The following is a 14,035-nucleotide window of genomic DNA, read 5'->3' as shown; positions in this document are numbered from 1 at the left end:
GAACCGAAACAGTACCGTGTGGCGACAAACACTGACACGGAACTCAAAAGTGAAACCCAGGCTACCTAAGTATGATTCTCAATCAGAGACAACTAACGACACCTGCCTCTGATTGAGAACCATACTAGGCCGAACACAAAAACCAACATAGAAAATCAAACAGACTGCCCACCCCAACTCACACCCTGACCATACTAAATAAAGACAAAACAAAGGAAATAAAGGTCAGGACGTGACATCACCAATTTGGACTATTTTGTGTTTGTCCATTACATGAAACCCAATTAAAAATCCATTTAAATTACAGGTTGTAATGCAACAATATAGGAAAAACGCCAAGGGGGATGAATACTTTTGCAAGGCCCTGTATACAGTATAGTGCACTACTTGTTCAGACCAAAGCATGACACTATATACCCCTCTCCTAACCTGAACCATTGGTGCCCAAAATACAAAACTGATCCGAGATCGGCATCGTCTTCATCAACTTCTCAACACCAGGGTTGTAAATCCACAGGGTTTTCCTCCTGGTTGTAGGATTCCCAATTTTATGCTTATTATTCCCACCTGAGTCCCAGAATTTTACAACCAGGATTTCCGGAAAACCTTGGAATTTTTGGAAAGTTACTAGAATTTCGCAATCCTCCACCCCCCCCCCCCCCTCTCTCTCAGCACTGTTCCTCCCCCAGGGACTCAGAGTTCTCTCCCAGGTCGATGGAACCTGAGGACCCCCTCATCTTCCCTCTCCCTGGTACTCCAACCAGCCCGGACCCCGCCAGGCCTCCAGGCCCCCCAGGCAGCCTTCCTCCCCCGTGCCCAGGGTAGACCTCCATGGAGCTGGATATGGACTGCAGGGAGCGGTCCCTGAAGTAATGGAAGGCCTCCTGGTCGAGGTAGTTCTGCTCCTCCCTGAGACCCTGCTCGAACAATTTGCGCTTGTGCCGGAACTCGATGACCGTCTTGGTGTAGGAGTTGAGGGTGGTGACTGAAGCTGCCATGCAGCAGGTGAAGGAGCCCCATGCCAGGCTGAGAGAGAGAGAGACACACACAGAGAGGGAGGGAGAGGGAGAGGGAGAGGGAGGGAGAGGGAGAGGGAGGGAGAGAGAGAGAGAGAGACAGAGAGAGAGGTAGAGAGGTAGAGAGAGAGAGAGAGAGAGAGAGACACACAGAGAGGGAGGGAGAGGGAGAGAGAGGTAGAGGTAGAGAGAGACCATATTAGAGAGACATATTTCCCTCAGATTACACAGATCCACAAAGAATTCGAAAACAAATCCAATTTTGAAAAACTCCCATATCTACTGGGTGAAATACCACAGTGTGCCATCACAGCAGCAAGATTTGTGACCAGTTACCACGAGAAAAGGGCAACCAGTGAAGAACAAACACCATTGTAAATACAACCCATATTTATGCTTATTTATTTTATCTTGTGTCCTTTAACCATTTGTACATTGTCAAAACACTGTATATATATATATAATATGACATTTGTAATGTCTTTACTGTTTTGAAACTTCTGTATGTGTAATGTTTACTGTTAATCTTTGTTGTTTTTCACTTTATATATTCACTTTGTATGTTGTCTACCTCACTTGCTTTGGCAATGTTAACCATTAGGCGGAGTCTGGCCAAAAGTAGTGCACTATGTAGGGAATAGGGTGCCATTTGGGACGAAGCGCCTAGAGAAAACAGCCATATGTGTCGGTGTTTGTAAATACGGCTGGGTTGATATGGACACAACGGTCAGTCGTCAGCTGGTTTCTAGATGGATGTGTTCCGAGATGGACAGTGTAGAATGACATGGAATGAATAGAACTTCCAGAATGTTCAGTGCATTCTGGAATCACTGGTTTATATACAACACCATTTCTGCTGCTTTTCGACTGTGACACCAGTGTTTCACTGGAGAAATGTACAGTAAGTAACCAATCATATTCAGACAATGATATGGCTTCGGTATGAGTACCAAACACACAGATAGACAGTATGAGTACTGACCAGAGGGACAGTCATTACTCATACCAAACACACAGACAGACAGACAGACAGACAGTATGAGTACTGACCAGAGGGACAGTCATCACTCATACCAAACACACAGACAGACAGACAGACAGACAGTATGAGTACTGACCAGAGGGACAGTCATCACTCATGCCAAACACACAGACAGGCAGTATGAGTACTGACCAGAAGGACCATCCATAGTCCCAGGAGTGGGGTCTCCAGTCTTCAGGACCCAGACTAACTGTGATCTGGAAAACCTGGGTGTACATCATATGGGCCACCATGCCTAGCAGACCTGAGGAGAAGCAGATACACACACACACACACACACACACACAGAGGTTTAAAACCTCTACAGGATCGGTGGGTCCCCCCACGGGATGTTTGAACTAGCATGCGCTAATGTGATTAGCATGAGGTTGTAAGAAACAAGAACATTTCCCAGGACATAGACATAACTGATATTGGCAGAAAGCTTAAATTCTCGTTAACTTCTCTAGGGTAGGGGCAGCATTGGGAATTTTGGATGAAAAGCGTGCCCAAATTGAACTGCCTGCTACTCAGCCATAAAAGCTTGAATATGCATATAATTAGTAGATTTGGATAGAAAACGCTCTGAAGTTTCTAAAACTGTTTGAATGATGTCTGTGAGTATAACAGAACTCATATGGCAGGCGAAAACCTGAGAAAAAATCCAAACAGGAAGTGGGAAATCTGAGGTTTGTAGTTTTTCAACTCTTGGCCTATCAAATACACAGTGAATTTGGATTACTGGGCTAAACGCGGGAACAAAAAGGAGGTATTTGGACATAAATGATGGACATTATCGAACAAAACAAACATTTATTGTGGAACTGGGATTCATGGGAGTGCATTCTGATGAAGATCACCAAAGGTAAGTGAATATTTATAATGCTATTTCTGACTTCTGTTGACTCCAACATGGTGGATATCTGTTTGACTTGATTTGTTGTCTGAGCGCTGTACTCAGATTATTGCACGGTTAGCTTTTTCCGTAAAGTTTTTAAAAAATCTGACACAGCGGTTGCATTAAGGAGAAGTGGATCTCAAATTCCATGAAAATCACTTGTATCTTTTATCAATGTTTATTATGAGTATTTCTGTAATTTGATGTGGCTCTCTGCAAAATCACCGGATGTTTTGTAACTACTGAACATAACGCGCCAATGTAAAATTCGATTTTTGGATATAAATATGAACTTTATCGAACAAAACATACATGTATTGTGTAACATGAAGTCCTATGAGTGTCATCTGATGAAGATCATCAAAGGTTAGTGAATCATTCATCTCTATTTCTGCTTTTTGTGACTCCTGTGACTCCTCTCTTTGGCTGTGTTTTTCTGTGACTTGGCTCTGGCCTAACATAATCGTTTGGTTTGCTTTCGTCGTAAAGCCTTTTTGAAATCGGACACTGTGGCTGGATTTACAACAAGTGTATCTTTAAAATGGTGTAAAATACATGTATGTTTGAGGAATTTTAGTTATGGGATTTCTGTTGTTTTGAATTTGGCGCCCTGCACTTTCACTGGCTGTTGACGAGGTGGGACGCTAGATATGGTAATGACTCATAAACACATTGTCATCTGTATGAGCATATATGACATTATATATGGTAATGACTCATAAAAACATTGTCATCTCTATGAGCATATATTACATTATATATGGTAATGACTCATAAAAACACTGTCAATAATATGACCATATATTACATTATATATGGTAATGACTCATAAAAACACTGTCATCAATATGACCATATATTACATTATATATGGTAATGACTCATAAACACATTGTCATCTCTATGAGCATATATTACATTATATATGGTAATGACACATAAAAACACTGTCAATAATATGACCATATATTACATTATATATGGTAATGACTCATAAAAACACTGTCATCAATATGACCATATATTACATTATATATGGTAATGACTCATAAACACATTGTCATCTATATGAGCATATATTACATTATATATGGTAATGACTCATAAACACACTGTCATCTCTATGAGCATATATTACATTAGATATGGTAATGACTCATAAACACATTGTCATCTGTATGAGCATATATTACATTATATATGGTAAGGACTCATAAAACACTGTCATCTCTATGAGCATATATTACATTATATATGGTAATGACTCATAAACACATTGTCATCTGTATGAGCATATATTACATTATATATGGTAATGACTCAAAACACTGTCATCTCTATGAGCATATATTACATTATATATGGTAATGACTCATAAACACATTGTCATCTGTATGAGCATATATTACATTATATATGGTAATGACTCATAAAACACTGTCATCTCTATGAGCATATATTACATTATATATGGTAATGACTCATAAAACACTGTCATCTCTATGAGCATATATTACATTATATATGGTAATGACTCATAAACACATTGTCATCTGTATGAGCATATATTACATTATATATGGTAATGACTCATAAACACATTGTCATCTGTATGAGCATATATTACATTATATATGGTAATGACTCATAAACACATTGTCATCTATATGAGCATATATTACATTATATATGGTAATGACTCATAAAACACTGTCATCTCTATGAGCATATATTACATTATATATGGTAATGACTCATAAACACATTGTCATCTGTATGAGCATATATTACATTATATATGGTAATGACTCATAAACACATTGTCATCTGTATGAGCATATATTACATTATATATGGTAATGACTCATAAACACATTGTCATCTGTATGAGCATATATTACATTATATATGGTAATGACTCATAAACACATTGTCATCTGTATGAGCATATATTACATTATATATGGTAATGACTCATAAAACACTGTCATCTCTATGAGCATATATTACATTATATATGGTAATGACTCATAAACACATTGTCATCTCTATGAGCATATATTACATTATATATGGTAATGACTCATAAAACACTGTCATCTCTATGAGCATATATTACATTAGATATGGTAATGACTCATAAACACATTGTCATCTGTATGAGCATATATTACATTATATATGGTAATGACTCAAAACACTGTCATCTGTATGAGCATATATTACATTATATATGGTAATGACTCATAAAAACACATGAAATAACATTTAAAGGATATATAGATAGACAATAAGAGGACAATGCTCTGTGTAAATGGATTACAACAGTGACATGCAGCTGTTGTTTTTACGCATATAATCCTATTCCCTTTGTAGTCTCTATGGGTTCTGGTCAAAAGTAGTGCACTATGTAGGGAATAGGGTGCCATTTTCCATAGGGTTCTGGTCAAAAGTAGTGCACTGTGTAGGGAATAGGGTGCCATTTTCCATAGGGTTCTGGTCAAAAGTAGTGCACTGTGTAGGGAATAGGGTGCCATTTGCCTGCGACAGCAACAGCTGGGCTGAAACAGCTACGAACCGCACACACACACACAAACACCTTCACACACACAGTCATACACAAACAAACAAACACACGCACACACACACACCTTCACACACACAGTCATACACAAACAAACAAACACATACACACACCATTCATGAATGTCAGCCAGTGGAAGCAGTCATTACTCACTGGTGTCTATGGTTCTGACCTGCTCTGAAGAGAGGAGGAGGAAGGGAGAGAGTTAGAGAGAGAGAGAGAGAGAGAGAGAGATACAGAGATACAGAGAGAGAGAGAGAGAGAGAGAGAGAGAGAGAGAGAGAGAGAGAGAGAGAGAGAGAGAGAGAGAGAGAGAGAGAGAGAGATACAGAGATACAGAGAGAGAGAGAGAGAGAGAGAGAGAGAGATACAGAGATACAGAGAGAGAGAGAGATACAGAGAGAGAGAGAGAGAGATACAAAGAGAGAGAGAGAGATACAGAGAGAGAGAGATACAGAGAGAGAGAGATACAGAGAGAGAGAGAGAGATACAGAGAGAGAGAGAGAGATACCACCAGAGAGAGAGAACACAGAGGACAGAGAGGTCAGAGAGGTCATGAGCAGATGAGCTCCTGCATTTTTCAGCATGTTCTAGGAAGAAATATAGATTTGGAGTTTGATAAACTTGGATTTTTTGGCAGGGACATGTACAGGATTCTACCCTCCACAGCATAACCTTCCAGATCAAAACTAAAAACCTACACCCTGATATTGGACGGAATTACCTGTGAGGCCCAAGCTATACAGCAAATGCACTGGCAAACAAATGGAAAACACCATCCAACATGGAACTGAGTGAGCAATGTTTAGTCTGAAGACATATTTTATGTTCAAAAGCCAAGAAGAAAAATACATTACAATGATTTTACTTTATGAGGACTGAATGCTGACTTGGACTAGTAAGCCTGCTAGGACAAGGAGATGGACTACCAAGCCTGCTAGGACAAGGAGATGGACTACCAAGCCTGCTAGGACAAGGAGATGGACTACCAAGCCTGCTAGGACAAGGAGATGGACTACCAAGCCTGCTAGGACAAGGAGATGGACTACCAAGCCTGCTAGGACAAGGAGATGGACTACCAAGCCTGCTAGGACAAGGAGATGGACTACCAAGCCTGCTAGGACAAGGAGATGGACTACCAAGCCTGCTAGGACAAGGAGATGGACTACCAAGCCTGCTAGGACAAGGAGATGGACTACCAAGCCTGCTAGGACAAGGAGATGGACTACCAAGCCTGCTAGGACAAGGAGATGGACTACCAAGCCTGCTAGGACAAGGAGATGGACTACCAAGCCTGCTAGGACAAGGAGATGGACTACCAAGCCAGCTAGGACAAGGAGATGGACTACCAAGCCTGCTAGGACAAGGAGATGGACTACCAAGCCTGCTAGGACAAGGAGATGGACTACCAAGCCTGCTAGGACAAGGAGATGGACTACCAAGCCTGCTAGGACAAGGAGATGGACTACCAAGCGAGATACACTTTTTGATGACTGTTATAAAAATGGGAACATAAGCAACTTAATCTTCCACACAGACCATCCCGTGGCATGACACAGTGTTATATTAACCAGACCATCCCCTGGTACAGTGCTATATTAACCAGACCATCCCCTGGTACAGTGTTATATTAACCAGACCATCCCCTGGTACAGTGTTATATTAACCAGACCATCCCCTGGTACAGTGCTATATTAACCAGACCATCCCCTGGTACAGTGTTATATTAACCAGACCATCCCCTGGCATGACACAGTGTTATATTAACCAGACCATCCCCTGGTACAGTGCTATATTAACCAGACCATCCCCTGGTACAGTGCTATATTAACCAGACCATCCCCTGGTACAGTGTTATATTAACCAGACCATCCCCTGGCATGACACAGTGTTATATTAACCAGACCATTCCCTGGTACAGTGCTATATTAACCAGACCATCCCCTGGTACAGTGTTATATTAACCAGACCATCCCCTGGTACAGTGTTATATTAACCAGACCATCCCCTGGCATGACACAGTGCTATATTAACCAGACCATCCCCTGGTATGACACAGTGTTATATTAACCAGACCATCCCCTGGCACAGTGCTATATTAACCAGACCATCCCCTGGTATGACACAGTGTTATATTAACCAGACCATCCCCTGGCACAGTGTTATATTAACCAGACCATCCCCTGGTACAGTGCTATATTAACCAGACCATCCCCTGGTATGACACAGTGTTATATTAACCAGACCATCCCCTGGTACAGTGCTATATTAACCAGACCATCCCCTGGCATGACACAGTGTTATATTAACCAGACCATCCCCTGGTACAGTGCTATATTAACCAGACCATCCCCTGGTACAGTGTTATATTAACCAGACCATCCCCTGGTACAGTGTTATATTAACCAGACCATCCCCTGGTACAGTGTTATATTAACCAGACCATCCCCTGGCATGACACAGTGTTATATTAACCAGACCATCCCCTGGCATGACACAGTGCTATATTAACCAGACCATCCCCTGGTACAGTGCTATATTAACCAGACCATCCCCTGACACAGTGCTATATTAACCAGACCATCCCCTGGTATGACACAGTGTTATATTAACCAGACCATCCCCTGGCACAGTGCTATATTAACCAGACCATCCCCTGGTATGACACAGTGTTATATTAACCAGACCATCCCCTGGCACAGTGCTATATTAACCAGACCATCCCCTGGTATGACACAGTGTTATATTAACCAGACCATCCCCTGGCATGACACAGTGTTATATTAACCAGACCATCCCCTGGTACAGTTTTATATTTACCAGACCATCCCCTGGTATGACACAGTGCTATATTAACCAGACCATCCCCTGGTACAGTGCTATATTAACCAGACCATCCCCTGACACAGTGCTATATTAACCAGACCATCCCCTGGTACAGTGCTATATTAACCAGACCATCCCCTGGTACAGTGCTATATTAACCAGACCATCCCCTGGTACAGTGCTATATTAACCAGACCATCCCCTGGTACAGTGTTATATTAACCTGACCATCCCCTGGTACAGTGTTATATTAACCAGACCATCCCCTGGTACAGTGTTATATTAACCAGACCATCCTCTGGTACAGTGCTATATTAACCAGACCATCCCCTGGTGCAGTGTTATATTAACCAGACCATCCCCTGGTACAGTGCTATATTAACCAGACCATCCCCTGGTACAGTGTTATATTAACCAGACCATCCCCTGGTACAGTGCTATATTAACCAGACCATCCCCTGGTACAGTGCTATATTAACCAGACCATCCCCTGGTACAGTGTTATATTAACCAGACCATCCCCTGGTACAGTGCTATATTAACCAGACCATCCCCTGGTACAGTGTTATATTAACCAGACCATCCCCTGGTACAGTGTTATATTAACCAGACCATCCCCTGGTACAGTGCTATATTAACCAGACCATCCCCTGGTACAGTGTTATATTAACCAGACCATCCCCTGGTACAGTGCTATATTAACCAGACCATCCCCTGGTACAGTGCTATATTAACCAGACCATCCCCTGGTACAGTGTTATATTAACCAGACCATCCCCTGGTACAGTGTTATATTAACCAGACCATCCCCTGGTACAGTGTTATATTAACCAGACCATCCCCTGGTACAGTGTTATATTAACCAGACCATCCCCTGGTACAGTGTTATATTAACCAGACCATCCCCTGGTACAGTGTTATATTAACCAGACCATCCCCTGGTACAGTGCTATATTAACCAGACCATCCCCTGGTACAGTGCTATATTAACCAGACCATCCCCTGGCATGACACAGTGCTATATTAACCAGACCATCCCCTGGTACAGTGCTATATTAACCAGACCATCCCCTGGTACAGTGTTATATTAACCAGACCATCCCCTGGTACAGTGCTATATTAACCAGACCATCCCCTGGCATGACACAGTGCTATATTAACCAGACCATCCCCTGGTACAGTGTTATATTAACCAGACCATCCCCTGGTACAGTGTTATATTAACCAGACCATCCCCTGGTACAGTGCTATATTAACCAGACCATCCCCTGGTACAGTGCTATATTAACCAGACCATCCCCTGGTACAGTGTTATATTAACCAGACCATCCCCTGGTACAGTGTTATATTAACCAGACCATCCCCTGGTACAGTGTTATATTAACCAGACCATCCCCTGGTACAGTGCTATATTAACCAGACCATCCCCTGGTACAGTGCTATATTAACCAGACCATCCCCTGGTACAGTGCTATATTAACCAGACCATCCCCTGGTACAGTGTTATATTAACCAGACCATCCCCTGGTACAGTGTTATATTAACCAGACCATCCCCTGGTACAGTGCTATATTAACCAGACCATCCCCTGGTGCAGTGTTATATTAACCAGACCATCCCCTGGTACAGTGTTATATTAACCAGACCATCCCCTGGTACAGTGTTATATTAACCAGACCATCCCCTGGTACAGTGTTATATTAACCAGACCATCCCCTGGTACAGTGCTATATTAACCAGACCATCCCCTGGTACAGTGTTATATTAACCAGACCATCCCCTGGTACAGTGTTATATTAACCAGACCATCCCCTGGTACAGTGTTATATTAACCAGACCATCCCCTGGTACAGTGTTATATTAACCAGACCATCCCCTGGCACAGTGTTATATTAACCAGACCATCCCCTGGTACAGTGTTATATTAACCAGACCATCCCCTGGTACAGTGTTATATTAACCAGACCATCCCCTGACACAGTGCTATATTAACCAGACCATCCCCTGGCATGACACAGTGTTATATTAACCAGACCATCCCCTGGTACAGTGCTATATTAACCAGACCATCCCCTGGTACAGTGCTATATTAACCAGACCATCCCCTGGTACAGTGTTATATTAACCAGACCATCCCCTGGCATGACACAGTGTTATATTAACCAGACCATCCCCTGGTACAGTGTTATATTAACCAGACCATCCCCTGGTACAGTGTTATATTAACCAGACCATCCCCTGGTACAGTGCTATATTAACCAGACCATCCCCTGGTACAGTGCTATATTAACCAGACCATCCCCTGGTACAGTGTTATATTAACCAGACCATCCCCTGGTACAGTGTTATATTAACCAGACCATCCCCTGGTACAGTGTTATATTAACCAGACCATCCCCTGGTACAGTGCTATATTAACCAGACCATCCCCTGGTACAGTGCTATATTAACCAGACCATCCCCTGGTACAGTGCTATATTAACCAGACCATCCCCTGGTACAGTGTTATATTAACCAGACCATCCCCTGGTACAGTGCTATATTAACCAGACCATCCCCTGGTACAGTGTTATATTAACCAGACCATCCCCTGGTACAGTGTTATATTAACCAGACCATCCCCTGGTACAGTGTTATATTAACCAGACCATCCCCTGGTACAGTGTTATATTAACCAGACCATCCCCTGGTACAGTGTTATATTAACCAGACCATCCCCTGGTACAGTGTTATATTAACCAGATATTAACCTGTTAAGAGGGGGGTGTTAAAGAGGGGTGGAAACTCAGGATACTAGACAACGAGGACTGAGTCAGCTAATATAAATCTCTGGAACAGTAATGGTACAGGGCAGCCCCAAAACACTTTCAGCTAGACTTTCACCTAATCAAAGAATTAGCTCAGCAGGAGAAACTCTCCCTTGAGAAAGATACCCCCACCCCGAGCGGGTCAGACCAGACCTCTTCATTATGTAACCCCACAGACAAGCAACCCCCAGCGGAGAGTCAACCTCCCAGCACAGATTCCCACTCCCTCATTGAAATGAATGATAAATTCACTCAGCTGGAGGTAAGGCAGGTAGAGCTGGAACAGCAGGTGATTACAGTCCAGTCAGCACAGACCCAGACAACAGTTTAGCACAACAACACCCCTCAACCAGACCTGGAGAGCTGGAGGTGGAGAGAGACATATCTGCACTCTGGACTGTGGTGAGACAGCTTCAACATGATAAAAAGCAAGAGCAGGAGAAGAACAGAGCACTAGAGGAGAGGATCAGACTGCTGGAGGAGAGGTTGAGGGGGATGGAGGAGAGGATCAGACTGCTGGAGGAGAGGTTGAGGGGGATGGAGGAGAGGATCAGACTGCTGGAGGAGAGGTTGAGGGGGATGGAGGAGAGGATCAGACTGCTGGAGGAGAGGTTGAGGGGGATGGAGGAGAGGATCAGACTGCTGGAGGAGAGGTTGAGGGGGATGGAGGAGAGGATCAGACTGCTGGAGGAGAGGTTGAGGGGGATGGAGGAGAGGATCAGACTGCTGGAGGAGAGGTTGAGGGGGATGGAGGAGAGGTTGAGGGGGATGGAGTGTGACAGAGAACCACCTACTAGAGAGGTGGCCACCCCCACAGAGAAGCCAGCAGAACAGTCCACACCAGACCCTGACCATAAACGTCAAAATCACAACGGAACAGACAAATGAAGAACCCCAAGCCCAGGGGATCTCACCCCCCCTGTCAGCCACCCTGATAGCCCTCCTGACAACCCCCCCACACCCACTGAGGACAAACACAAGACACAGATTGTACTCCATATGGACTCAAACAGGAAATATATACAAGAAAATAAACTTTTTCCCAAACACAGTGCGTCTAAACTCTGTTGCCCAAACACCCAGCGCGCCCCAGACCTTCTGTCTGAGGACCAACTAGGGTCACCCAGCGCACCCTAGACCTTCTGTCTGAGGACCAACTAGGTTCACCCAGCACACCCTAGACCTTCTGTCTGAGGACCAACTAGGTTCACCCAGCGCGCCCAAGACCTTCTGTCTGAGGACCAACTAGGGTCACCCAGCGCACCCTAGACCTTCTGTCTGAGGACCAACTAGGTTCACCCAGCGCGCCCCAGACCTTCTGTCTGAGGACCAACTAGGTTCACCCAGCGCGCCCCAGACCTTCTGTCTGAGGACCAACTAGGTTCACCCAGTGTGCCCCAGACCTTCTGTCTGAGGACCAACTAGGCTCACCCAGCCACATGATAATACACCCAGCACGCCCTAGACCTTCTGTCTGAGGACCAACTAGGTTCACCCAGCGCACCCTAGACCTTCTGTCAGAGGACCAACTAGGTTCACCCAGCGCGCCCCAGACCTTCTGTCTGAGGACCAACTAGGTTCACCCAGCGCACCCTAGACCTTCTGTCTGAGGACCAACTAGGTTCACCCAGCGCGCCCCAGACCTTCTGTCTGAGGACCAACTAGGTTCACCCAGTGTGCCCCAGACCTTCTGTCTGAGGACCAACTAGGCTCACCCAGCCACATGATAATACACCCAGCACGCCCTAGACCTTCTGTCTGAGGACCAACTAGGTTCACCCAGCGCACCCTAGACCTTCTGTCAGAGGACCAACTAGGTTCACCCAGCGCGCCCCAGACCTTCTGTCTGAGGACCAACTAGGTTCACCCAGCGCACCCTAGACCTTCTGTCTGAGGACCAACTAGGTTCACCCAGCGCACCCTAGACCTTCTGTCTGAGGACCAACTAGGTTCACCCAGCGCGCCCCAGACCTTCTGTCTGAGGACCAACTAGGTTCACCCAGCGCACCCTAGACCTTCTGTCTGAGGACCAACTAGGTTCACCCAGCGCACCCTAGACCTTCTGTCTGAGGACCAACTAGGTTCACCCAGCGCGCCCCAGACCTTCTGTCTGAGGACCAACTAGGTTCACCCAGCGCACCCTAGACCTTCTGTCTGAGGACCAACTAGGTTCACCCAGCGCGCCCCAGACCTTCTGTCTGAGGACCAACTAGGTTCACCCAGCCACATAATACACACAAGCACAAAAGACCTGAGAGCACAGCAGGAAAGGGTGGCCACAGCACTGAAGGGAGTGATTGAAAATTCTTATTCTACTTTCCTCAATGCACAAGTGGTTATCTCCAATCTGCTACCACAAAAAGACTTCCACCCTACTACCACACAGCGAGTAAACGCAAATATTTCCCGTGACTGTGCCTCAAAACCAAATGTTTTCCTGGCCCACCACCCCACCCTGGACTTGAACAGCCTCTATGACCAGGTCCACCTCTACAAGGCAGCAGTGCCCACCCCTCCACCCTGGAGTTGAACAGCCTCTATGACCAGGTCCACCTCTACAAGGCAGCAGTGCCCACTTTCGCCAGGACTCTAAAGGACATCGCTCTCAACCACAGCCCCAACACTTCACACAGGAGCAACAGATCAATAGACACCCCACCCAGACCAGCGAGACACTCTCCCAGAACTGCGGGCCCCCCCCCCCCCCCCCCCCAGACCAAAACACCACCAGCCATATACACACCACCACCAATCATCACCCCTTCAAGTCAACCATGCCCACACCCCATTTAGGTCCCATCAGATCAAACCAATTCCCCTCCTGCCCACCCCATGCCCCCCACTCCCCCAAAGAGTGCCTCAACATGGAAGTCACACATACAC

General features: G+C 44.8%; 1 protein-coding gene across 1 annotated transcript in view; it reads right to left on the bottom strand.

The window, feature by feature from the left end:
- Window positions 1–668: 668 nt before the first annotated feature.
- Window positions 669–14,035, bottom strand: part of LOC116360019 (germ cell-specific gene 1-like protein) — a 15,720-nt gene continuing 2,353 nt past the window's right edge. Inside the window, exons 2-3 of the mRNA XM_031814463.1 lie at window positions 2,191–2,302; window positions 669–1,026 (exon numbers count right to left, since the gene is read on the bottom strand). Of these exons, the coding sequence (XP_031670323.1) occupies window positions 669–1,026; window positions 2,191–2,302 (470 nt within the window). The remainder of the gene's footprint in view (window positions 1,027–2,190; window positions 2,303–14,035) is intronic.

This window comes from Oncorhynchus kisutch, unplaced genomic scaffold (assembly GCF_002021735.2).
Source record: "Oncorhynchus kisutch isolate 150728-3 unplaced genomic scaffold, Okis_V2 Okis06b-Okis10b_hom, whole genome shotgun sequence".
In the NCBI taxonomy this organism is placed as follows: domain Eukaryota; kingdom Metazoa; phylum Chordata; class Actinopteri; order Salmoniformes; family Salmonidae; genus Oncorhynchus; species Oncorhynchus kisutch.
The sequence above is the reverse complement of the archived record's forward strand: the minus strand, read 5'-3'. Positions and strand labels throughout refer to the sequence as shown.